We start from the raw sequence: 25,194 nt of genomic DNA on the forward strand, positions 1-25,194 counted from the left end.
CCATTAAGACTTTACAATTCAATTAGTTGTTAACTCTAATAATGGACGACATGTTTAGCAAAATTGGATTGCACGTTGAGATGAATTTGTTTTCTGGCTGGAGACTGCAATAAAAATTGATTTTTTTTTAGTTCTAATTCCAAGGAACTTTAATAAAACAAGTGAAGTGTTTTAACACAAGTTATACTTTTTCTGTAGACTTACATTTTTCAAAAGCAAATCAAACCTAATTCCAGATTTGCTCCTGTTAATGCTAATGTATTGTAGGCTGTAATCTCAGGGAATCACGATGCAAGGCTGTTATTCAATGAAGTCTTGTTTCATTGAGAAACCCAGGGGAAGGACAACAGTACATGACAATACTGAAAGGAGGTAAAGAGGAGTTAGGTAAATCCATAGAGTAGTGGGTCAGTGGCTTTGAGTTTGGGTTTTAAATATATAAAGATGGAGCAAAAGGAAGAGCAAAGGAGTCAAGGAGTTCCATAGATTTGAGGTTGTAGAAATAATTGGCTGATTTTAGGTTAAAATTGGGGCAATGGAGCTAAAAGATCAGCCGGGGTTTAAATCAGGCGTCCGACCCGCACATGCCCCATTATTACTGGTGGGTTAGGTTAGAATCAGGTTCAGTGAGTTGGAATGAGAGATGGTCAAGAGTGGCACTCTGTGTGTTTGTAAATGTTTAACATTTAAATATGCTTCCTGCATGTACATGATCTTTTTCCATATTGTGACATTAGCGCCAGGGAGGAATTTACACCAGCAGCCCATGGGTCTGAAGCCCCTCCCTCATGTTTATTTTTAAAGAGTTCTTTCAAAATGAGAAGTAGTGACTGAGCTCCCATTCTGGGATGCTGCACTCGATTGACTGTAAATATGCTAATGAACAATCTTTTAAGAAAATGTAGTTATGAAAAAGTGCCGTAGTTGCTGCCATTTCAGTGAGTCAAAGATGTTACAAGAAGCAGTCAGTTACATTTGTACTCGGGAGAAGTTGCTGTAGTTTCGGTCATGAGTACTGTTTGCTGTAGTTTGTAGATCTGTTTTTAAATGGACTCTGTAGACTGCTTTCTGTGGTGTAGTCTTTCAATATTGTCCTGAATGGGGCCCACTGTCCACGACTGAAATAGAATATGTTTAATATAAGACAAAATTGCACTCTGTCTACAACACATACAAATGCTTGTTAATGCAACATTGCATCATGTTCAGCTAATATTGGCAATTACTAGATGGCTGAGTAGAACCTAAGACACTGGATATGCAGCTGTAATTCATTTATCTTGGTAATGATCATTTTCTATTATTAAAATATGAATCCCTTAACCATCATCAACATTGAAAAGAAAAGCAATAAATAATTTTCTGAACTTCAACAAATTAGATTCTGTGTACAGATTTCCCTTTTCATTAAAAATGGATTAAATTTCTAATGAACTCAGGCGATTCCTGACTTAATGTTCGTATGTTCGTAAACTCCCCACTCCCCCGATCTACTCCAGTGCACAGTTTGTGAGATAGAGGGAAGTGGGGACTTTGAGAGTGAGATTTGAACTCCTGAGAAATCATTTAGCTGTGTCATAGATTTTATCCACTTAATGACAAGTGTTAGAAGTAACTTATCTTTGTTTATGTGACAGAAGGGCTAATTCCCAGAGACCAGCATACCCCAATATAAGCAATTTAGCTACCTCACTAAATTATTCTTGCCCTGAATAAGAAATGGACTCAAATGATGAGCAAACTGTCCTGTTTCCAAGCAGTATGATTGCACAACTATCACATGTTCACTGACAGCAAAATACACCTACTAATTGCACACTCTGGGGTGGATTTAATGGGATCCCCAGGGATGGGTTAGGAGGCAGGGGAGGCCTATAGAATTGCGACAAGAGGTGGGGGGACAGAGGGCCCGTCGCCTTCCTGTCACAGCTCAATTAAGTAGGGAGTGGGATAGGCTGACGACAGCATTCCCATCCAGAGGCTAATTGAGGCCCTTAAGAGGCCTATTATCATCCACGTAAGGGCCTGTTCCCATCGCCGCTGGAATTAAGACAGCAGCAGGGAGAGCGTTTGCCATGCAGTGAGGTCACCCAGTTAACCGAGGTAACCTTCGTGCAGGGTTGGGGGGTGTGGTGGGTGGGTGGAGTTCCATCCTTCTTGGGCAATCTGTGGTGCACGGAGGGCCCCCAGTGGAAAACAACCTATGTCCCTGAACACCCATCCCCCTACACTTAAAGCCCACCCTCCCTTCCCCCATCTACGGGTCCTGCTGGACCTGCCCTGGCAACACTGCCTCAATTACCTTTGGTCCAGATCTCCAGTGCTGGGCCTGGTTCCAAGGCCTGGTGCAGTATTGACAGTGGCCGCCGCTGCCGATACTACTGAGCTGCTAGTGGGATTCCCGTCTTTAAAGGATCGGGGATCCCGGCGCCGGGCAGTTAATTGCCTGGTGCCGCTAAAAAGAGCCGGGGGTGGGGTTGGGTGGCGGTTCCAAATGGCCAAGGTGGGAGTCCCACCGCCTTTTCGTCCTGGCGCTGGGAGCACCGCTGGCTCCATTAAGTCTTTCCCTCTGTCATACTAGTTGAAAACTGACCTTTTGTTTGATGATATTTTGTTCCTTTCACTTACAATTCAATATAACTTTCAGGAAAGACTGAACAGGCTGCAGTTCTTTTCTCTAGAAATGGGAAGACTGAGGGGTGATCTAATAGAAGTCTTTAAAATTATGAAGGGATTTGATAGGGTAGATGTAGGGATGTGTCCACTTGTGGGACGTCCAAAACTAAGGACCATAAACATAAGAAAGTCACCAAAAAATCCAATAAAGAATTCAGGAGAAACCTCTATCCCCAGAGAGTGGTGAGAATGTGCGACCTGCTATTACAAGGAGTGTTTGAGGCAAATGGCATAGGTGCCGTTAGGGGGACGCTGGATAAACACTTGAAGGAGAAAGGAGTAGAAGGATATGTTGATAGGGTTAGTTGAGCTAAGGTGGGAGAAGGCTTACATGAAAGCATCAGCACTGGCATAGATCAGTTGGGCTGAATGGCCTGTTTCTGTGCTGTAAATCCATTGCAATTTTGGATTTCTACATTACTTCTCAGGCCATTGTTGATGTTGAGAAAGAATTACCTAGTTGATGTCAGACTAGATTATTCTTCATTAATGTTGCTGTCAGGAAGATGGAGATGCAGGATTGAAAGTTGTCAACTGAAAAATTCGGAAGGAACAAGAAAGTAATCTTCTAAGAGCAGGTTCAATTTCTTACTGTCAACACAAAATACTAAATAGGTTCCCCCGATTAAATGGAAACAAATATGGTTCCTTATGAAGACAGAGAGCAAAAGTTTCTATAAATATATAAAACGAAAAAGAGTGGCTAAAGTAAATGTTGGTCCCTTAGAGGATGAGAAGGGGAATTTAGTTATGGGATATGATGAAATGGCCGAGGCATTGAACAGGTATTTTGTATCGGTCTTCACAGTGGAGGACATTAATAACATGTCAGTAATTGACAAAGAGACGAACGTAGGTGAGGACCTGGGAACAATCATTATTACGGAAGAGGTAGTGTTGGGCAAGCTAATGGAGCTAAGGATTGATAAGTCTCCTGGCCCTGATGGAATGCATCCCAGGGTACTAAAAGAGATGGCGGGAGAAATAGCAGGTGCACTGACGGTAATTTTCCAAAATCCGCTGGACTCTGGGGTAGTCCCAGTTGATTGGAAAACAGCAGATGTGACGCCACTGTTTAAAAAGGGAGGTAGACAAAAGATGGGGAATTATTGACCGGTTAGCTTAACCTCTGTAGTGGGGAAGATGCTTGAGTCTATTATCAAGGAAGAAATAGCAGGGCATCTCGATAGAAATTGTCCCGTTGGGCAGACACAGCATGGGTTCATGAAGGGCAGGTCATGCTTGACAAATCGTTTGGAATTCTATGATGACATTACGAGCAAGGTGGACAATGGGGACCCAGTGGATGTGGTGTACCTAGATTTCCAAAAGGCCTTCGACAAGGTGCCGCACAAGAGGCTGCTGCATAAGATAAGGATGCATGGCGTTAGGGGTAAAGTATTAGCATGGATAGAGGATTGGTTGACTAACAGGAAGCAGAGAGTGGGGATAAATGAGTGCTATTCTGGTTGGCAATCAGTCACTAGTGGTGTGCCTCAGGGATCGGTGTTGGGACCGCAATTATTTACAATTTATATAGATGATTTGGAGTTGGGGACCACGTGTAGGGTGTCAAAGTTTGCAGATGACACTAAGATGAGTGGCAGAGCAAAGTGTGCAGATGACTGTGAAACTTTGCAGAGGAACATAGATACATTGAGTGAGTGGGCAAAGGTCTGGCAGATGGAGTACAATGTTAATAAATGTGAAGTCATTCATTTCGGTAGGAGTAACAGTAAAAAGGATTATTACTTGAATGGTAAAAAGTTGCAGCATGCTGCTATGCAGAGGGACCTGGGTGTCCTTGTGCATGAATCGCAGAAGGTTGGTCTGCAGGTACAGCAAGTAATTAGGAAGGCAAATGGAATTTTGTCCTTCATTGCTAAAGGGATTGAGTTTAAAAGCAGAGAGGTTATGTTGCAGCTGTATAAGGTACTGGTGAGGCCGCACCTGGAGTACTGTGTGCAGTTTTGGTCTCCTTACTTGAGAAAGGATGTACTGGCACTGGAGAGGGTGCAGAGGAGGTTCACTAGGTTGATTCCGGAGTTGAGGGGGTTGGCTTATGAGGAGAGAATGAGTAGATTGGGATTATATTCATTGGAGTTCAGAAGAATGAGGGGGGATCTTATAGAAACATATCAAATCATGAAGGGAATAGATAAGGTACAAGTAGAGAGGATGTTTCCACTGGCAGGTGAAGCTAGGACAAGAGGGCATAGCCTCAAGATTAGAGGGAGCAGATTTCAGACTGAATTAAGAAGGAACTTCTTCACCCAGAGGGTTGTTAATCTATGGAATTCCTTGCCCAGTGAAGTAGTTGACGCTTCTTCAGTAAACGTCTTTAAAGCTAAGGTAGATATCTTTTTGAACAATAAAGGAATTAAGGGATACGGTGAGAGCGCGGGTAAGTGGATCTGAGTCCACGAAAAGATCAGCCATGATCTTATTGAATGGCGGAGCAGGCTCGAGGGGCCGGACGGCCTACTCCTGCTCCTAGTTCTTATGATCTTAGATTGTATAATCAGGCAATGGAAGTTTCCAAGGTGATAATACCTCTATTCGGGCTGGATTCTATAGCGGCCTCGACGACGGTGGGTGGTATGAAGATGGCCCTGGATGAGGCCCACCACGGACCTTGACGCCGGCAGGGCCCGGCCCAATATTGTTGGCGGCAGCGAGGCCTCGTGGCGGCCCCCCCCACACCCCAGCTGCTTGGAGATAGGATCACAATTTAAATATTTAAATAAAGTAAATTACCTGAATAAATGACTCTCCTGTCACCTCCTGAAGTCCCGCCCTGATCTTCACCCCGGCGGTTTGGAAGCGGCAGGGGGGGGGAAGGTCAGATTGTGAAGGTAAGTGTTTTTGGGGAGGGAAAGGGCAAATAATTAATTTAATTGATATGCTGGGGGTTGGGAGAAGGGGCAGAAGAAATGTATTTATTTTAATTCAATCTCACTTTAAATATTTAATTGTCCTGATAGGGCTGACAGCTCTTTAAAAATGGCGTCAGCGCCTGCCTGGGACGGACAGCCCGCCTCCTCCATGTGATTGGGGTGGTCTGCCCTGGCTATTTATATGAGCCACTGTGGCTCTTTAACGTGCGGCCTGCACAGGCAGGCCGCCATAAAATCTAGCCCTTCATGTGCAGACTAGGGTGCATCTAGTGGTAAAAAAGGAAAATTGTATGTACGTGGCATGTAAAGGCTCAGCATCAGTTGAAGGGGAGGCTCACAATAGAGGGGAAATATTTCCACCTGTGAGGGAGTCCAAAACAAAGGGCCATAAATATAGGACCATCACTAATAAATCCAATAGGGAAATTCAGGAGGAACATCTTTACACAGAGAAAGATTGGAATGTGGAACTTGCTACCACATGGAGCAGTTGAAGGCAAATCATTGTATGCATTTAAGGGGGAAACTAGGTATGAGGGAGAAAGGAAGAGAAAGTTATGCAAATAGGGTTTTAAATGAAGAGGGATGGGAGGAGGCATGTGTGGAGCATAAACACTGGCATGGACCATTTGGGCCAAATGTCCTGTTTCTGTGCTGTAAATACTATGTAATTCTATGTAACGCTGGCCTTTCATCAGGACTGACTGCAATGGCTTCATAGTAGGGTGGTAGATTGGCCTTGTAGGTAGATTTCCTATTCATATTGCACAAGTGGGAAAGGGAAATCAAAATTAAAGAAAAAAGAAAATATGATCACAGGAGAATGAAGTGCAACTATTGAGAGAATATAATCAAAAAGAAATGATTGATGCTTTAATTACTTGTCCCCTCCCCTTCCTCTCCACCCCCCCCCCCCCCCCACCCCACAAGTGCTGATAGAAGTCTGGTGTTCCTCCAGCTTTTTTTTATTTGTTCATGGGATGTGTGTGTCATAGGCCAGGCCAGCATTTATTGCCTATCCCTATTTGAGAAGGTAGTAGTGAGCCTCCTTTTTGAGCCTGTTAAAATAACAATGAAAAGTCTTTGCTGAACTGCATTTAGTTTTATGAATTCAGAGGATGTAATTCACCAGCAAACTCATAGATTGAAGAAAACAGAGTAACGGTGCCACCTTAAACATAACGTTTGCTGGAGGTATTCAGATTGAAACCCGTAAGAAGGAGATTAGACTGCACCAAAACTACAGGGACCATAACCCTTTGATATGTTTTTTCAAATCAGTACCGTTGTTTTATAATTTGCAAAATCCCCATGAAAAATACAGTACAAAGGATGGCGTTTAAATGTTACACTGTGTACAATTTATTTCAAGTTGCTGATACTCAGTTAGGTCAGCATTTGACATTTACTAAAACTTGGTTTCTGGTTTAAAAAATTGCTGTTTGACTCTTGCAGCATTCTTACGAGGTTTTACATAGTGCTTCCTGTAATATTTTGCTTACTGTTTGTCTAGTGCAGAATATTTGAAGAGTCAGATGGGGTAAAAGAAATGGGAGCTTTATTAAACACATCTTACTGTTATGGTTTACATCATCCAAGTCTCTACACGAGGGATCCACACATGTAGGACTGGATTTTACCTTAGGTGGATGGGAATTCGCCACCGACATAAAAGTCAGTGGCGAACCCGCTTCCTCCTAGCCCAGGGATCCATCCCACATTTTATGGGTCCCCGGACTTTAATTGTCCCAAGGCGGGACTTCCATCTGCTTGAGGGAGGAAGTCCTGCCTCAGTGAGCTGCCGGCCAATCAGCGGGCTGGCAGCTCTTAGTCCCAGCAGCGCCACTGGGAGCGGTGGCCACTGCTGGGACTGCAGCCCAGCCGACCAGGCGGAGCCATGAGTGAAGGTATGGTGGGCATGCCTCACCAGGGGTTTTGGTCCTTCCCTGGTGAGACTGGAGTGGTCGTTTGCGGGGAGTGGGGGGGTCTCTTGGGTCCCGGGGGTGGGTTGGGAGGTGGGGGTGGCCCTCAATCGGGCACCCTGTGCCCTACTGCCATGCTCCCCCCCCACTTCCGGGCCTTGATTGGCCTCGGGTGGGCGGGCCGTTTCCCACCCCCCGCCCGACCGCCGTAAAGTTGACCAGAGGCAGGAGCGGGCGGGCAGGCCTCCCGGAGCCTCCCGCTCAATTTTACGCCGCCCCCAAGCCACCATGCGACCCGCTGGGGCGGCGTAAAATTCAGCCTGTGGTGTTACATGACTTCCTGTGATGAGGTATACATCATGATTAGCAAATTTAACCCAGTAACAACCCAGTATACCGCATTCTACTGCACTTCCCTTCACTAATTGCCACTGACAGGAATATTCAATTCTACTGGTCTGGATTGTATAACCTGCCTTATGACCACAAGTTAGCAAAATCCCTGTTAATATGAGGCAGATTTTTACAGCTCTCAGCCAAGTGTGCAGTTGTATCAACACATTTTATTTCAGTTCCTTTCTCTGTGCTGTCATGGATAACATCAGATAAACGATGTTCTAGTCCATCAAAATACATGTAAAGTTACAGTTTTAACTGAGGAAATGTTTTCTTTTAGTGGTTTTGGATTAAAATAATCTCCTGGCTTAAACCTTTCCAAGAGAAGGCTCGGGCTGGATGCCATTGCCATTAATCTCCTTTAAATGACTTCATTGAGGCTCTATATTTGCAGAGGCCTCCGAACGCGACTTTAAACTGATGTTGAGTGATTTATCTTTATGCTGGCATGAATGTTTCAGTGTAGCCCTGTCGCAAAGAATCTAATTTATGCACGTGCTTAATGCCTTCTAGTGGTCGAACTATGTATTATTTTCCTAAATAAACCAATTAAGGATGCTGTGTAAGACTTAAACAATTCATCTTTGTTAATGCTTTTCTTAGCTTTCTTTTACTACCAAGCTTTATTTTTCTTGCGTCATGCTGGTTAGCTGAATGATGTAATGCTTGTTTGTACTGTGCTCTGCTTGCAACTCAGTAAATGCTAAATGTATTGTGTTGTTTTCCCACCACTAACAGTAAGGCTTCGCTCTGCATTTATTTTATGGGGGTGGAGTGAATGAGTACAGGATGTTGTTGAACTGTCTTTCTTTTTGGACACTAAGAATCAAAAGGGAAGGCGGAGTCGAGATACAGGTTCCGCCATGATCATATTGAATGGCAGAGCAGGCTTGAGGTCTACTCCTGCTCCTATTTCTTATGTTCTCAATGAAGGACTTCTGTTCAAAAGGAAATCTAGATGGACATTCCTGTTCACCCATGTACAAAAGGGCAGGGCAAAGTTTGACGAAAGGGTGGTGTTGGTAGGATAGGGGATTGATGATCTGGCCCATTCTGCTTTCCTGACTGCAAAGTGTTGGGGAGGGGAGAAAGGGTTTTCTGTAATAAAGCACAGCTGCAACACAGGATTCCCACGCATGTTCTCATAATTGCTGGGTGTAGAAGCTCAGTGAAAGATGTGGAGTGTGAAATTCGAGTTGGGTGGGTCTGCATAGCATCTGCTGCCCATTATACATCCTGTCTGATATTCAGTTCTTTAATGGATCTGAATCCTCACATGGCCTTGCCCTCCCTATTTTTGTAACCTCCTCCAGCCCGACAACTATGAGATCTCTGCGCTCTTCCCAGTTTGACCTCTTGTACATCCTGATTTTCATCGCTCTATAATTGCAGCCGTGTCTTCAGCTGCCTGGGCCCAAGTCTCTGAAATTCCCTCCCTAACCATCTCCCCATCTCTACTTGCTTCTCGTTTAAGACGCTCCTTAAAACCTACCTCTTTCCTGTCCTAATACCTCTCGGTGTCAAATTTTGTTGATTGTGCTTTTGTGAATCATCCTGGAACGTTTTACTATGTTAAATGTATTATGTAAATACAAGTTGTTGTTGAATAGGTATAACTGGCGACAGATGCAACTCTGCTTGCCTTGCATCTCCTCCGACGTCTAAATTCACCCTGTGAATATTTACTGTAAATATTCCACCTAGCATAACCAAAAACTGAATGACTAGGGATTGCAGACTTTGAACGCTTTGGTGCTTTTGGAATTTTAGGTAGTCAATTATTCGGAGCACATCTCTTCACATTTTTCAATCAGCATATTATAATGTCGCTTCTATAAAAAACAAAACAAAATTGAATGGAGTAACATAGTGGAAAACCCGTCTTTTACTTTTGAATATTTTGGTTTGTGTTTTTAAGTCCTGGTAACCTTTACCGCAAAGAAAAAAGTGAATGGACGATAATATTTACGTTCATTGGAAATGCAGAAAGTACTTCCATTTATATTGTATCTTCACAACCTCACGCAAGTAATGTAGGAAACGTCACACAACTCAGCATTGCATCATCGATATTCATTGGGATTCCTGGTGTTGCTTCCACACCGACCTGTGATTTTTTTTTTAACATTGATCTAGCTGTGTGATCTCATTCTTTTTCAGATGTACATCACAAGCACGATAAAGACCAAAAGCAGCAGGTTAGCCAAACCGGTGTTGTGCTTGGGGGCTCTCTGCGCTGCTTTTTTAACAGGATTGAACCGGGTGTCTGAGTATCGCAATCACTGCTCCGACGTGATTGCAGGCTTCATACTGGGCAGCACAGTAGCTTTGTTTTTGGTAAGTACCTCTTATCTTTTTAACACTAAAGCTTTACAGACGTGTCAAATTGGAGACGCCATCGCAGTGTGGCTATGTCTAAGAAAAGTTAGAATTTATATTAAGCTACGCATGTCCATTAAACAAAATATTCCCCTTAACAACAACTTGCTTTAATGTAGGAAATCGGCCCAAGGCGTTTCACACCAGACTCAACATTGCTTTTTCTCCCACTTTGAACATTCTCCCCTCCTCTACTGAAGCTGGTGACAGAGGCTGGGGCCTTGCCCAACTGATTACTCTCCCCCGACTGTCAGCCTGCACAACATGCCGAAACAGGCCATTCCCTAATCTTCCCCTTCACTTTCTTCTGACTCCATCCCTTCTTCCAATCTCACCTCTTGCCATGTATTCATAATACCCACTGACCTTCCCCTCTCTGACCCTGAATGAACTGCCCTTAGCAAAGGCCTCACTTCATCACCTTACACCCCAGTTCTGATGAAAGGTCTTCGACCTGAAACCCTTTTTAACTCTGCTTCTCTCTCCACAGATGCTGCCTGACCTGTTGCGTATTTCCAGCATCTATTATTTCAGATTTCCAGCATCAGCAGTATTTTGCTTTAGTTGCAGGGGCCAATTCTTCACCAATGTACAGAAAATGTACCTTCCAGCAGGGGTCATTGGGAGAATGATCAGGTGCAAGGCAACCTGGTTCATTTCCCCATCCCCCCATGTCCTAGAATACAGGGGCCAGTGACAACTTCTCACCATTGACCTGGCTGAGTTCAACTAACTCTGTACAGATTAGGTAGAATCAATTTTCCTCTCCTCCTTTACATTCCCAGCTCCAGGCACCTATCTGAGAAGCTGAGCAGACATCTTTCCCGGGTGTCTATTATTTGTCAACCAGTTGTGGATAAATGCACAGAAATAGTACTATTTGCTGCCTGGTAATTTTTCTTTAATTCCTCGCCCATACTCTGTATGACCGTTTCACCTTTGTTCATTGTGACCTCCCTCCCTAGACAGCTAGTTAGGACTGGGAAGTGAAAATCCATATCCTGCAACCCAGCATCCAAGCATACAAAACAAATTGGCAGGAAAAGGCTACCCCATTCCATGATGGTCAGAGCATCATGACGAAACATTTTTTCCCTTCCCCCCTCCTTAATCCGCAGCCAGCGTGGGGGAGACAAAGCAGAGAAAAAACCCAGAGCCACTGAGGGAATAAATACACTGGAAAATCCCTCTGACCACCTCAGGTGATCGAAACCAGTCCAGCAGATCACAAGGACCAAGTGTTATGTATAAAGGCACTTAGCTTCTATCTGATGCAATCTCCGCCCCAGTCAGGAACCAATCCAGCTCCCTCGTGAAGAGATCGTGACAGTCAACGCCCACTGTATCAGCCAGGAACATATCAGCTCTCTCTAGGAACAGAAGCAGCACTTAAAATCCAGTCTATTCCTATTCTTACATTGGTTAAACTCCAGCACTGCCACAATGCCACCTGATAACCCCCCACTTAAGGTGAAAATGGAAACTGTTCTTTACTGCTGGCATTTTCTCCCATACAATCAGTGTCCTTTATTTCATCTTACACCCCTGCGTTTAAGCAGGACCAGGACGAGAGGACAGATGAAGTTCCAGAACTTTGGGAAAACTAACAACTCTGCTTCTCCAAAGGGAATTCAGTGCCACTAAATTGTGCAGAGCAGGTCGAGCTGAAAGCTGTAGATGGCTGTGTTGCTGATTTTTAACTGTGTGCCCTTGAGAGGACAGGAACAGAAGGCTCAGTGAAAAATGGACTTTAATGACAGAACTACACGATGTATACTTTTTACAAAGTGATTCTTGACAACGCAGCCGGCCGTTGACATCATCAGACTGCGCCAAGCTGCGAGAACAGGGGGGAAGTGGGGAGAGAGCATTGGGGAAGCGGGAAGAGAGCAGCCGAAGACCTTGGTGGTGGCGGGTGCGCTCTCCTCCTCCACCCCCCCCCCCCCCCCCACCCTGCCCGCTCTCTCCTCCTCCCCATCACCTGCCCGGTCACTCCCTGCTCACCCCCTCCTGCCTGCTCTCCCCCCCGCTCTCCCACCACCAGCTCTCCGCCCCCTCCCACTCTCCCTCCCTCTCCTGCCCACTCTGTTCCCCCCCCCCCCCACCCGCTCCCTCCCCCCCCGCCTCCGGCTACTCACTCCCTGCTTCCCCTGCCCACTCGCTCTCTCCGGCCATTGTGTGCTGCCATGGGTTTATTTGAGCAGCGCCATCTTTAGTCCTGGCAGCTGCCTGAATGTCACAGACTGTGACGTTTTAGTGGAACAGGCTGTATATGCGCATGTGCCAGTGCAGCACCACCTAGTGATTGTGCTGTCAGCAAACACAGCCTACTTTTTATTACAACTATCTCTTTCCACAGAGGTGTCCGTCTCTATTTGCCTATGGACCCCTAACATCCAAAGATTTGGTAGGGCTGTCTCTCGATCTCTCTGGGGTTGGGGCAGATTTGGGGAGGAGAGAGGATCTGCCAGTTTTAACACCCCAATTCCCTAAACTCCATCAGAAGTGAGGACAGGCATAAGATGCACCAACCCTAGTTAAGATACTGTCAAGCAAATAGTCCGTTTATAATCGGTCCTAAATTTTATAATTTTCACCCAAGGGTCCAACGATGTGCCCTTATAAAATGGGGAACAGTAGCAGCAAAGGGTTGAAGCTGGGATCTTAAAGATCTATTTCCATGTTTCATTGTGCTTGTAGATAATCATAACCTTGCTATGGATTGATTTTATTTGTAAATTTTTTTGTTTTTTATTTTTCCTTCAGAAGCCTCTCGTGAGACTGTTTCCTGTTTGGGAAATTTCCCTAAAATGTAAGGGAAGGGCTTCCAAATGGTTTCTTTCCCCATAGGAGTTCCCTTTTTTAATTGTTGAGTGAAGATGAGAAGTCAACTCAGCAATAAGAGATCTAATGCGTTCTTCAGATCCCTGCTGCAACATAGGGTTGCCCTGAGAAAATTGATCCTAAAAATCCCATAAATAAAAAAAAGTTAAGTACCCATCAGCACTTTGATCATTGCCGATCCATTCCACCTCCAAAGCACCGACCCTCTTGTCTGTCTCCTCCCCCCCAATCCTTCCACCACCTTGCCCCCAACCCAAGCCCTCCTTGAAGAATTCGATCTTGACTTCAACCCCGATCGAGTTCAAGGCTTTGATCCCTCCCCGATGACTGCACCTCCCCACAATTCCCAATCCCAACTCCAAACCCCCATTCCCTCCACCCTAGCCCTGGTCTCCAGGCATCCCTCCCTCACAATTGCTCTCCGACCACCCCCCATCCAAATCTCTGCTTCAGTGCCCTGATCCCTCCCCCCATGACCTCCAATCCTGACTGCAACTCCCTCCGATCTTGAGTTCAAGGCCTCAATTTCTCACCCCCGATCCCAACTCCAACCCCAGCCCCCAATCCTTCCCTCAAGAGCCCTGATCCCTCCTCCAAAACCCTCAATCCCACCACGACCCCACACGTGACCCCCCCCCCCCCCACCCCCACCAATCCGGAGTTCAAGACCATAACAGGGCACCATGCACAGCACCATCCTCATCATAATGGGGTCCAGGACTCCGTGGTCCCACCATTTCTGAAGGAAATTGGGATTCCCAAAAAGGACCACTTTCAAATTGAACACCCTAGACTCTTCATGATGTCTAAGCAGCAGCGGTAAAGCTCAACATATTCACAGAGTTCAGTACCAGGAGGCCTCTGTTCTGTGAAATGTGCTGCCACTCACTCTAGGAAGCTCTGAATTGTTGAAGGGCCCTTGCTGATAGTGCAGGTTTAGCCTTAAGTTCCAGATGGCTGAGTTACCAGCCTTTAACTTAATACTGCAATGGACAACTCTGGACTCATCCTGAAAACATCCATCCAACTTTAGAAAGGCTTTGAATTGGCTTCAGATGTTTGTTACTCTGCAAGCGTTCGCCTAAGCCTCTGCTCAGTTAAATCACACACATGTGGAAGATTCCCATTTCATTTTTTAAAGAAAAATATATAACCCTCCACTCCACTCCACTCCACTCCACTCCACTCCACTCCATTAAATTTTCATTGAATTATTACTGACACAAATCTATACGTTTTGCTAGGGAATATGTGTTGTTCACAACTTCAAAGGAACACAGGCGACATCTGTTAAACAAAAGCCTGAGGATCCACATGGATTGCCGTTAATGACATTCCCTCGGGTGGAAAGCCCACTTGAAACCTTGAGTGCACAGGTAAGCCACATAGCTTCCCCCTTCATGCTTTAGCTTATGGTCCTAGCTTCACACAGTAAATATAAAATTCTTTTGAGCCATCTGAAGCACCAAGGTTTGCCCTTTCTACCACACAATTCAAACTGTGTTACTCAATTGGCAGGGAGTGTTTGAAACAGAAGGCCTCCCGGTTCTGGGATTGTCAAAGTAGAATAAAGTAATAAGGCAATCGGACCGAAAACTTGTCAAACTTCTCAAGAAATTACTGGTTTCCTTCATTGTCCTGTACCATGGAAAGACGTTAGACTAGCTGTGTAGTGACCAGAGCCTAGCTTCTCTGATAAGATGTCGGCTGACCATTATCCAGTGTAAGAACCACTTAGTAAAGACATGAATTGCTCTACCTGTGAATTATGACTGGCTGAATGAAGCCAGCAAACTCTGTGTTCACCATGGAGAAGGACGATGTAGGTGTAGAGATCAGGGAGGGAGATTGTGATATACTTGAACAAATTAGCATGGAAAGGGAGGAGGTATTAGTGGTTTTAGCGGGATTAAAAGTTAATAAATCTCCAGGCCCAGATGAGATGTATCCCAGGCTGCTATGTGAGGCAAGAGAGGAGATTGCTGGGGCTCTGACACAAATTTTCAAATCCTCTCTGGCCACAGCAGACCTGCCAGAGGACTGGAGGACAGCGAATGTGGTACCATTATTCAAGAAGGGTAGCAGGGATAAACCTGGCTGGTGAGTCTAACATCAGTGGTAGGGAAACTATTGGAAAAATTTCTGAGGCATAGGATTAATCTCCACTTGGAGAGGCAGGGATTAATCAAGGATAGTCAGCATGGCTTTGTCGGGGGGAGATCATGTCTAACAAATTTGATGGAATTTTTCGAGGAGGTGACTAGGTGTGTAAATGAGAGTAAAGCAGTTGATGTAGTCCACATGGACTTCAGTAAGGCTTTTGATAAGGTCCCGCATGGGAGATTGGTCAAGAAGGTAAGAGCCCTTGGGATCCAGGGCAATTTGGCAAATTGGATCCAAAATTGGCTTAGCGGCAGGAGGCAGAGGGTGATGGTTAGCGATTGGAAGCCTGTGACCAGTGGTGTACCACAGGAATCGGTGCTGGGACCCTTGCTGTTTGTAGTGTACATTAATGATTTAGACGTGAATATAGGAGGTATGATCTGTAAGTTCGCAGAAGACACAAAATTGGCAGTGTCGTAAATAGTGAGGAGGAAAGCCTTAGATTAAAGGACAATATAGATGGGCTGGTAAGATGGGCAGAGCAGTGGCAAATGGAATTTAATCCTGAGAAGTGTGAGGTGATGCATTTTGAGAGGACTAACAAGGCAAGGTGTTAGGACCATAGGAAATACAGAGGGTCAGAGGGACCTCGGTGTACTTGTCATTAGATCACTGAAGGCAGCAGCAGAGATAGATAAGATGGTTAGGAAGGCATATAGGATATTTGCCTTTATTAGCCAAGGCATAGAATATAAGAGCAGGGAGAATATGATGGAGCTGTATAAAACGCGAGTTAGGCCATGGCTGGAGTATTGTGTACAGTTTTGGTTGCCACACTATAGGAAGGATGTGATTGCACTGGAGAGGGTGCAGAGGAGATTCACCAGGATGTTTCCTGGGCTGGAGCATTTTAGCTATGAAGAGAGACTGGATAGGCTCGGGTTGTATTCCTTAGAGCAGAGAAGGCTAAGGGACGGACCTGATTGAGGTATACAAAATTATGAGGGGAATAGATAGGATAGATAGGAAGAAACTTTTTCCCTTAGCAGAGGTGTCAATAACCAGGGGGCATAGATTTAAGGTAAGGGGCAGGAGGTTTAGAGGGGATTTGAGGAAACATTTTTTCACCCAGAGGATGGTTGGAATCTGGAACACACTACCTGAAGGGGTGCTAGAGGTAAAGAACCCTCACAACATTTAAGAAGTATTTAGATGAGCACTTGAAACCCCATAGCATACAAGGCTACGGGCCAAGTGTTGGAAAATTGGATTAGAATAGATAGCCTTGATGGCTGGCATGGACACGGTGGGCCGAAGGGCCAGTTTCTGTGCTGTATAACTCTATGACTCTATGACGCTAACCCCCATAGTTTTACGTGGTCAATCCTCATCACAATGTATTCCGCGATAGGCTTGGCTCCGTATGTCTTCTTGTTTTCTCTTAGCTTGGTGGGAATAAAACCCTGGCAAAACATACATACCCTATGACAATGAGGCTTTCAAAGAAAGAGGGGAAAAAATGCAAATAAAATTAGTCGAGAAAACAGATAAACAAAGAAAGAAAAGTGCTGGAGAGAAAGAGAGAGGGAGGGGACAAAGATAGTGTAAAGACGATAGGAAACAGGAGAAAAAAAAACTTAATTCTTTTTGGCTACCCCCTACGACCCATGGGACCCACACAGTTTACCACTTTTAACCATGTTTATGTCTTTGGCCTGAGGTGATGCCTCACATAAACAACTTGCAACTTAAAATCTTAATGCTAGGACTCATCCAACATTGACAGGCCTGTAAAAAGATGAACAAACATGCCAGTGGATCATTGATCACAAGGTAAGGCCAATCCTTGAACATTGCTGGCCTCCATTTTAACTCCAATTTGTTATTACAGTATTGTAACATTGGGAAAAATATATTAAAAACAGTGAAAGACCAGAAAAGGAAAGGAAGCCAACCTTGGTACTCACTATTAACCAATCTGTCGATAGCAGTCAGTGTAGGGTTTTAACAGTCAAAATATTTATGCAGTATTAACAAGACCTATTGGCTGTATTGCTTATCTTATAAATGGGTCACTACTTATTTTCTGTTTGGTGATCCATGGCACATTAGCCTCTGTAAATGCTTTGTCAAGCCTGATATTTTCTTTCAGCATACTGAAGAATTGATTTAATAAATCCATAGATACAAGTTAATAATTAGTAAAGGTAATTTGCAAAAGAATCAGAGGCGCGATGAGGGGAATTTATTTTACGCAGTGAGTTGTTATGATCTGGAATACAATGCCTGAAAGGGCAGTGGAAGCAGATTCAGTATTAATTTTTTAAAAAGAAATTGGGTAAAACCTTGAAAGGAAAAGAATTGCAGGGCTTGGGGAAAGGGCAAGGGAGTGGGACTAATTGGATGGTCTCTTCCTGTACTGTATTTTGCTATGATTCTGTGATTCTATAGTAATTACTAAATTCTAAACTAAAAGTATAAAATGCTGGAAATGTGCAGCAAGTCAATCAACATCTCAATGAGAAGGAAATCCTCAACTTAATACTTTAATTTGAAATGCTTTTTAAAGTAACTTAAATTAGTAATCTTGCAGAATGGGAATGTAATTGGCAAATGAATTACAACATAGATAAGAGTGATGTACTACATTTTGGTAAGAAAATTAAGGAGACCACATATTGCTTAGGAAATAAGAATTGAAGTGGGGTAGAGGAGTAAAGGGATCTGGGAGTACAAATCACTAAAAGTAGCGACACAGTTGAAAAGTAGAGAGGTTATGCTAACCTTTTATTGAACCTTGGTTAGACCACACTTGGAGTACTATGTACCGTTCTGGTCGCCAGATTATAAAAAGGTTATAGAGGCACTGGAGCGGGTGCAAAAAAGATTTACATGGATGATACTAGAACTGCAAAGTTATACCTATCAGGAAAGGATAAACACGTAGGGCCTCTTTTCTCCTGAGAGGAAGGTAGATAAGCATATGAGGGAGAAGGAAATAGAGGGATAATGCTGATTGAGTTAGATAAGGATGGGAGGAGGCTCAAGTGAAGCATAAATGCCGGCAAGAACTGGTTGGGCCGAATGGCCTGTTTCTGTGCTGTATATCCGATGTAATTATTGTTGATTCCAAACAAGAACACTGATGACAATCCCAGTGGATTTATTGTGAATAACTCCTTGCATTCCTTCTCTGAACAATTGTTGCCTGCGTACTTTAGACCCTATTCGCTAAGCTTTAATCGAGCTGCATGGTTTCAGCTAAGCATTATAAAAGCACGTTCCGAATAATTATGTTTGCAGGATATTCACAAGAGTGAGATATCTGTGGTGTCAGCATTCTGTTGCTGCCAGTTTGTTGTCGTTTTGATGACTTTTCAATGTGGGCACAAATTGGCGAATCCAGGCATTAAACTTCCAAATAGAAGTGTAAATAAAGAAATCCGTTTCCCTGAAAATTAAATTGAATGTGCAGAACTTTTGTAGATCTACAAACGTGGAATTAGAACATCTCACATCTCCTGCACTTGGTTCACAAGCAGTATAATTGCCACACTGCATTGCTATTGATTACATTGATCTCACAACGTGGCTCTTTTTTCCTTAATGCCTGCATGACAGCAAGGTGGGAGACATCGCCAAATCCCCCGAGAGAGGGTGTTTCGTCCCAGGGTCATTTTCCAGGACCAGCCAGACACCCAACTCACCAGGAGGTATATGCTTAATAATCACGCAGGGATGAGGGCTCCACTGCGAGCTCATGAGTCCAGTGTTGGAAGAGGTTACACACTGTCTGTCCCCCTCTGCTGCTCCTGGGTGGATGACCTTCCTCCAGTATCCCATGTGAATCTGGCACTGTGTAACTTATTGTTTACATTTTCTAGCTTACATTTTGCTGCATTTTTGGTCATGTCACCTCGGTTGCTGTTCATGGTGGGCCACTTTGCTTGGTTGTCTTATGTGGACCTTGGCTCACAACTGCTTGCCTGGTCTCATAGCAGTGCTGCTGGAACAACCTGAGGCTGGCACGGTCAAAGAGTTGATCCTGATGGCTGGCGAATCAGAAACGTGCATTTACCTGCTTTAGAACTGTACCATTTTGTTAAATGTTGACATGTTCATTTGTGCTGTGTTCCTATTGTCTTGGTTCTTTATCCCAAACGGAATGATAGCAGGGCCTAAAGGGTTAAATTATGAGGACTGGTTGCACGAACAAATCTTCTATTCCCTCGAGTGTAGAAGATTAAGGGGTGGTCTAATTGAGGAGTTCGAGATACTTAACGATCTGATAGGGTATATAATATGAAACTACTTTATCTGGTGGAAGAGTCTGGAACAAGGGGGCATATCCTTAAAATTAAAGCTAGGCTGTTCAGGGGTGATGTCAGGAAGCACTTCTTCACACAAAGAGTAGTAGAAATCTGGGACTCCCTTTCTTCAGAAAACTGCTGAGGCTGGTGGTTAATTGAAAGTTTCAAAATGGAGACTGCTAGACTTTTGATAGGTAAGGATATTAAGGATTATGGAACCAAGGTGGGTCGATGGCATTTGAGATAAAGATTAGCCATGAGCTAATTGAATGGCAGAACAGTCTCGAGTGGCTGAATGGCCTACTCCTGTTCCTGTGCTCCGATGCTATGTTGGGTCAGTGTCAGAAGGGCCCCATGAATTAAATTAGTTGACACTTAAATAGGGGAGCAGATGTGAACATTGACATATTTTCTCCGATGCTTAGTGGCAGCAGCAATGTTGAAGAGTTTGGCAGCGCAAGCGCACAGCTTGGCTTGAAAGCCCAGCACCATTATATTGTCACCCTGTCCATTAGTGGTCTGTTTCAGCACAAGTTTAGTGAATAGAGATGTTGAGGTATGGGTATCTAGCAAAGTTGCTGCCATACAAACTTCCTCACCAACAATTTGCTGCAATGCTGCTGAATTTAGAGTTCTTTTTGGCCATCATGATTTGCTGACCATTTTTTATTACTGGATTTTGATAAAACATCATAGGGGAAATTTTTCCTCTGTGTGTTTTGTATAATGGAATTGTACGCTCATTTTGTAAATAAAAAGTTTACAAGTTTGTTACACGTACAACACGAAATAAATCTCCCTCCCCCCCACCCCCCCCACACCACCCCCTCCCCTGATAGGGCTGCTGAAAATGTGCAGCGCAGTAAACTATACAGTTAAACCTGGCTAAGGTCCACACATGATTAGGAACTCCTGCTATCTGCCCAAGGCATATGTTATGTTGATGGGGTGAGATGAAGTAGGGCGAGAGGAGGCTCATATGAAACATAAAGACAACAGAGACCAGTTGGGCTGAATGGTCTGTTTCTGCATTGTACATTCTATGTAAGGCATCAAAACTCTTTTGTTTTGGTTAATGAGGTAATTATTACATCCTTTTGGAATTTAAAGAAAACCCCGACAGTTTCAGAAAACAGTTAAGTGAGGGACTGGAATGGCACGATTGAATAAACCACCATCTCTACACCTATGGGTTCCTCTGCTTAAATCCAACCCAAACCAATAGAGTGAAAGTGTCAATCTTCTATACAGGCTGAGGTGAGATATTCTTGGGTATTCTCAATCCAGGTCCCAGTGGATACAAGTCCATAGCACAAAACTCCTCTTGCAAATTGGTGCAGTGGGAGGTGCTTGCCCTGAGTTAGGGATTAAGGCACATTGCCACAGAGGAGAGGGAGCTTCACTCTGCATCAAGCCATCTTATACCTTACCCAGAAACTCTTGATATCGATACTGGGTACCTGAAAAATATTCCATGTCCCTCACCTTGATATGCACAAATATACACTTAATGATTCTAATCTGAGGAAGAAAGCACAGGCAAAAAGTCTGAACAGGTAAGTGATTAATGACCAGTTTTGTTTGTATTTTTATAAACTTTCATACGTTTGAGGCAGGAACTTTTTTCTGTTTCAGGTGATTAGGTCGCAGAGCTGATTCGCACGGGTACTTTCTTCTCCCAATGAAAGCAGGGGGAGCGTGAGTGTGCATGTGAATGCCATCTTGCCTAGGGCAAGATGCATTTTCCCTGCCCTCCTGTGTGTTATGTCAGTCCCTAGGAGCATGTAGCAGGGTGGGTTATTAATCGAAAATCTATGGCAAATTCTCATGGGATAATATTGACCTGTGGGAGTGTAGTACTTGAGTGGCTGTTTTTTTGCACCCCCCACCCCCTCCGCCCCCGGTAGTCTCTACCCAATATATGCAATATATGAGCAATTACTGAAAAACACAAGGAAGTATAGGGCCTTCCGAACGACACACTTGCTCCAACAACGAGCCTCCGATGAGTCTAAACTGCTGAGTTTATAAATTACGTCACCAGGACCTGTTCAGTTTAGTATGTCCCCACTAATGTCTTATTCCATGTCTGGTGAGAGATTAGGCACAGATTCTAGTGGGCATTATGTGGAGGGGTGATTTTTAAGACTTTGTTAGCTTTTAAAATGATCTCCACCCCCATTCCACCCACCCCCCCCCCCTCACTGCCCCACCTCACCTCACCCCACAACCACCCCTCCACACACTGTCCCACCTCACCCCACCCCCAATCCACCCCCTCCCTCACCCCATTCCACCTTCCCCCCACCCCCCCCCCCCCTCGTCAACCCACCCCTCCCCACATTTTGTGCTACAGGGGTGATCTTCAGAGACCTTGAGTGCCATGAGCACATGTTGAAAATTCAGAGGTGCAAGCCCCCCCCCACCCCCGGATTTCCAGTATGTGGTGGTAGCAGACGAGGATGTTGCCACCAGCAAGTACTTGAAAAGTCGCCATCATTGACTTTGTTTTCACTTTGAAATGCACTTCTCCTCATGAGTAAACCCTTTTCAAACCACAAGGGTGAAACTGGTCTCTGTTTTCTTCTCTACTTGAAGGGCAATGGAAAAATAAAAGCGTGTAAAACCAGCTGGTGAGTCGCTACTGCCCATTTGTAACTACTACTGAATACCAGCTACACCTTTCCAATAGCCTTATTATGAGGATCTAGGGTTCCTATGAAGACATTTGTCTTCCTATTCTCCCTGTTTCTCTGATCCATCTTCTGTGGCTGAGAGACTGGCGCAGACCAATGCCACTGCTGGCTGCACTGTTGTAGGTTTGCACCAGTGGCTCTGTACAGATCCTCCTATTGATTTTCTTTTTGCCCCTCCTCCTCCTCCTCCTCATCCAGTGCCTGATGTGCACTGCTTGCCACTCAGCGGTTGCTAAGGATGAGCTCAGAGGCTTAGCAGAGTGGAAGATAGACTCCACCTCCCACCCCACAAAACATTGCTGCTCACAGATCCAGCACAGGCACGATGGGCCAAATGGCTTCCTTCTGTGCTGCAAGAATGCCGCGTTCTACTCAAACATCCTGCACCATTGACCCACATGGATTGCTCATTTCTTTGAGAAAAAATAAACTTTTCAATGTTCCTAAAATAAAATTCATCTTTGATTGAAAACCCTTAGTGGCCAAATAATGGGTGAAAACTCAACACTCGAGTATCTAATTAACCATCACAGTCTCGACATTAGTACAAAGTCTTGCTAAATTGATTACATTTTCCAGGGCGCTTCAGGTCTTGTCTAGGGCTTTTTTCATCCCAACTTGCTATAACTTGTCGATCTATCATTTTTACACCTGGAATGAGTAATGTAGAGATATACAATCACAAATAGCAGCAGTCCTGTGAAATACTTCAACTTCACGGAGTTTCTGTGGCATAGTAATTAAAAATAAGAAGGCAGCCCTGTTTGCTAGCACTTTGAACGATACCTCAGCCTGTTCGAACACTTGAAATGTCTGTCCTACTGTTTCCTGTGGATCCCTCTTTTTACCTGCAACTCCTCTCCCCCTTCACAGGATGTTTGGTGCTGTCCGCGTCTGTCAAGTGATAGTAATTACCTTTTGCCCTTGCACACTGCAACTTTTACGTCCATGGTTTAGGTGCCTCATCTAGTGTTGTGTACTGTCATTATGTGGCTTGTGTAGCAGTTGGCTCAGTTATTGTGGAATTAATTTGGAACCTTTTTAACCCATAACTGTAAACCCCACTGGCAAAATGTATTTGCAGTGTGTATAGTTTCTGACCCAAATTAAATTGCGTTGTTCCATCTGTTATAACGTTTATAAAATGCTTTCCTTTTGTCCTCTTACAGAACCACTCTGCTTCAATGACAGAAGTAACTTGAAGAGAAAACCTTTTTTTCCTTCTAAAAAATAAAAACACAAATTGGTACTTTTTTTTTTATAAGTGTTAAACTGTGGAAAGTGCAACACAAGAACATGTCTAGTTAGTATCAGATGTTTTGTACATTTTGTATAACAAAGTGTTGTAGCTTACCTTGACTTTTTTGCCTGTTTCAGTATCTTTCTCTTTCACAATTAAAGCATTCCATGTAAACGTTTCTAATTTCTTATGTAAATTCAGGTGGTGTTATGTGGTATTTGTACAATAAAGTGCGTGGTCTGGTTTATACACACCCCATCATTGAAGTGATTTGCATATTTCATTCAGGAGAGTGCTCTCTCAATCTCAGTTCCAGCCTGGAAATTCAACAGGCTCTCTGGCTGTCTCCCATCGTAACTCCCAAGAAAATGCCATCTTCAGACATTTCTCTGGGAATTCTGCCAGTTTCGGACCAAATAACCCAATGGAAGACCAGGAGAACTTTCAAGGAATTTCAGAACCCTCTCCATGTGCTTAGGGGACTGGATGGCAGATTTGGCAAGCACACTATCATTTAACTTTGGAATCCTCTTTCAAATTCACCTTGAATTGATGGAATTCTTTTATTTATTCATTCATGGGATGTGGGCGCCCACTGGCAAGGACAGCATTTATTGCCTATTCCTAATTGCCCTTGAGAAGGTGGTGGTGAGCTGCCTTCTTGAACTGCTGCAGTCCATGTGGTGAAGGTACGTCCACAGTGCTGTTAGGTGGGGAGCTCCAAAATTTTGACCAAGCAACAGTGAAGGAACTGTGATACCTTTCCAACTGTGTGCGACTTAGAGGGGAACTTGGAGGAGGTAGTGTTCCCATGCACCTGGTGCTCAGTGGTAGAGCTTGTGGATTTGGGAGGTGCTGTCAAAGAAGCTTTGATGAGTTGCTGCCGTGCATTTTCTAGTTGGTAGACACTGCAGCTACGTTGTGCCGTTGGTGGTGGGAGTGAATGTTTAAGGTGGCGGATGGGGTGCTTTGTCCTCTCACTATCGAAAGCCTTATCTCACTATAGGCTGTCCGTATCTATGTGAACACAGATCCACAGTATTAAACCATCTCCAATTCAGAAAAAATTGGGAATTGCACACTGAGATCTCGAAAGCATAAGTAGTGAAAATGAAAAATCTACACTAGTCAGCCCAAGCATCTTGAAAACTTCTGTGGAGAGAGAAATAGTTAACGTTTCAGATCTGTGACTTTTCAGATGAAAGGTCACAGACCTGAAATGTTAACTCTGCTGCTCTCTCCACAGATGCTGCCAGATCTGCAGAGAGCTTCCAGGATTTTCTGTTGTTTCAGATGTCCAGCATCCACAGTATTTTGCTTTTGTGTCCCACAAACCTCATAGCTAACTATTCTTTACCTCAACAGGCAGTACGTGATGCACTAAAGTGGAGTATTTCATCAATATTAACACCTCTGATCTTAATGAACATTGAAAACCAGTCTTACCCATTGTGTTTATAAGATTAGGTTCTTGCACTAATTAATTTCTTAATATGAACATAGCTGAAATAATCCTCATTTTCTGTGATTCAAGTTGAATTCCGCAATTTTCTGTGCTTTTTCACCATTTTCCTTCTTTCCAGTACCGATGTAATGTGGAAGCAAAGGGGAAGATCTTGACTTTTGTATGATACTGTAAAAAGGATGATAATGTCTCCCAAATGACCTCAGCAATGGGAACAAAAACAGGGAGAAATGTAAAATGGGCTGCTGACTTACTATCATCCACTT

At 44.1% G+C, this 25,194-nt stretch overlaps 1 protein-coding gene across 3 annotated transcripts in view; it reads left to right on the forward strand.

Annotated features, from left to right (window-relative positions):
- The window catches only part of plppr1 (phospholipid phosphatase related 1), a 125,969-nt gene extending 102,259 nt beyond the window's left edge, over positions 1 to 23,710 (forward strand). For all 3 annotated transcript variants that reach the window (XM_068028951.1, XM_068028952.1, XM_068028953.1), the window contains 3 exons: positions 10,052 to 10,228; positions 14,359 to 14,490; positions 23,393 to 23,710. In XM_068028951.1, coding sequence (XP_067885052.1) covers positions 10,052 to 10,228; positions 14,359 to 14,490; positions 23,393 to 23,425 — 342 coding nt within the window. In that variant the 3' untranslated portion in view covers positions 23,426 to 23,710. The remainder of the gene's footprint in view (positions 1 to 10,051; positions 10,229 to 14,358; positions 14,491 to 23,392) is intronic.
- Positions 23,711 to 25,194: the final 1,484 nt, after the last annotated feature.

The sequence above is a fragment of the Heterodontus francisci genome, chromosome 4 (assembly GCF_036365525.1).
Source record: "Heterodontus francisci isolate sHetFra1 chromosome 4, sHetFra1.hap1, whole genome shotgun sequence".
NCBI classification, from domain to species: Eukaryota; Metazoa; Chordata; class Chondrichthyes; order Heterodontiformes; family Heterodontidae; genus Heterodontus; species Heterodontus francisci.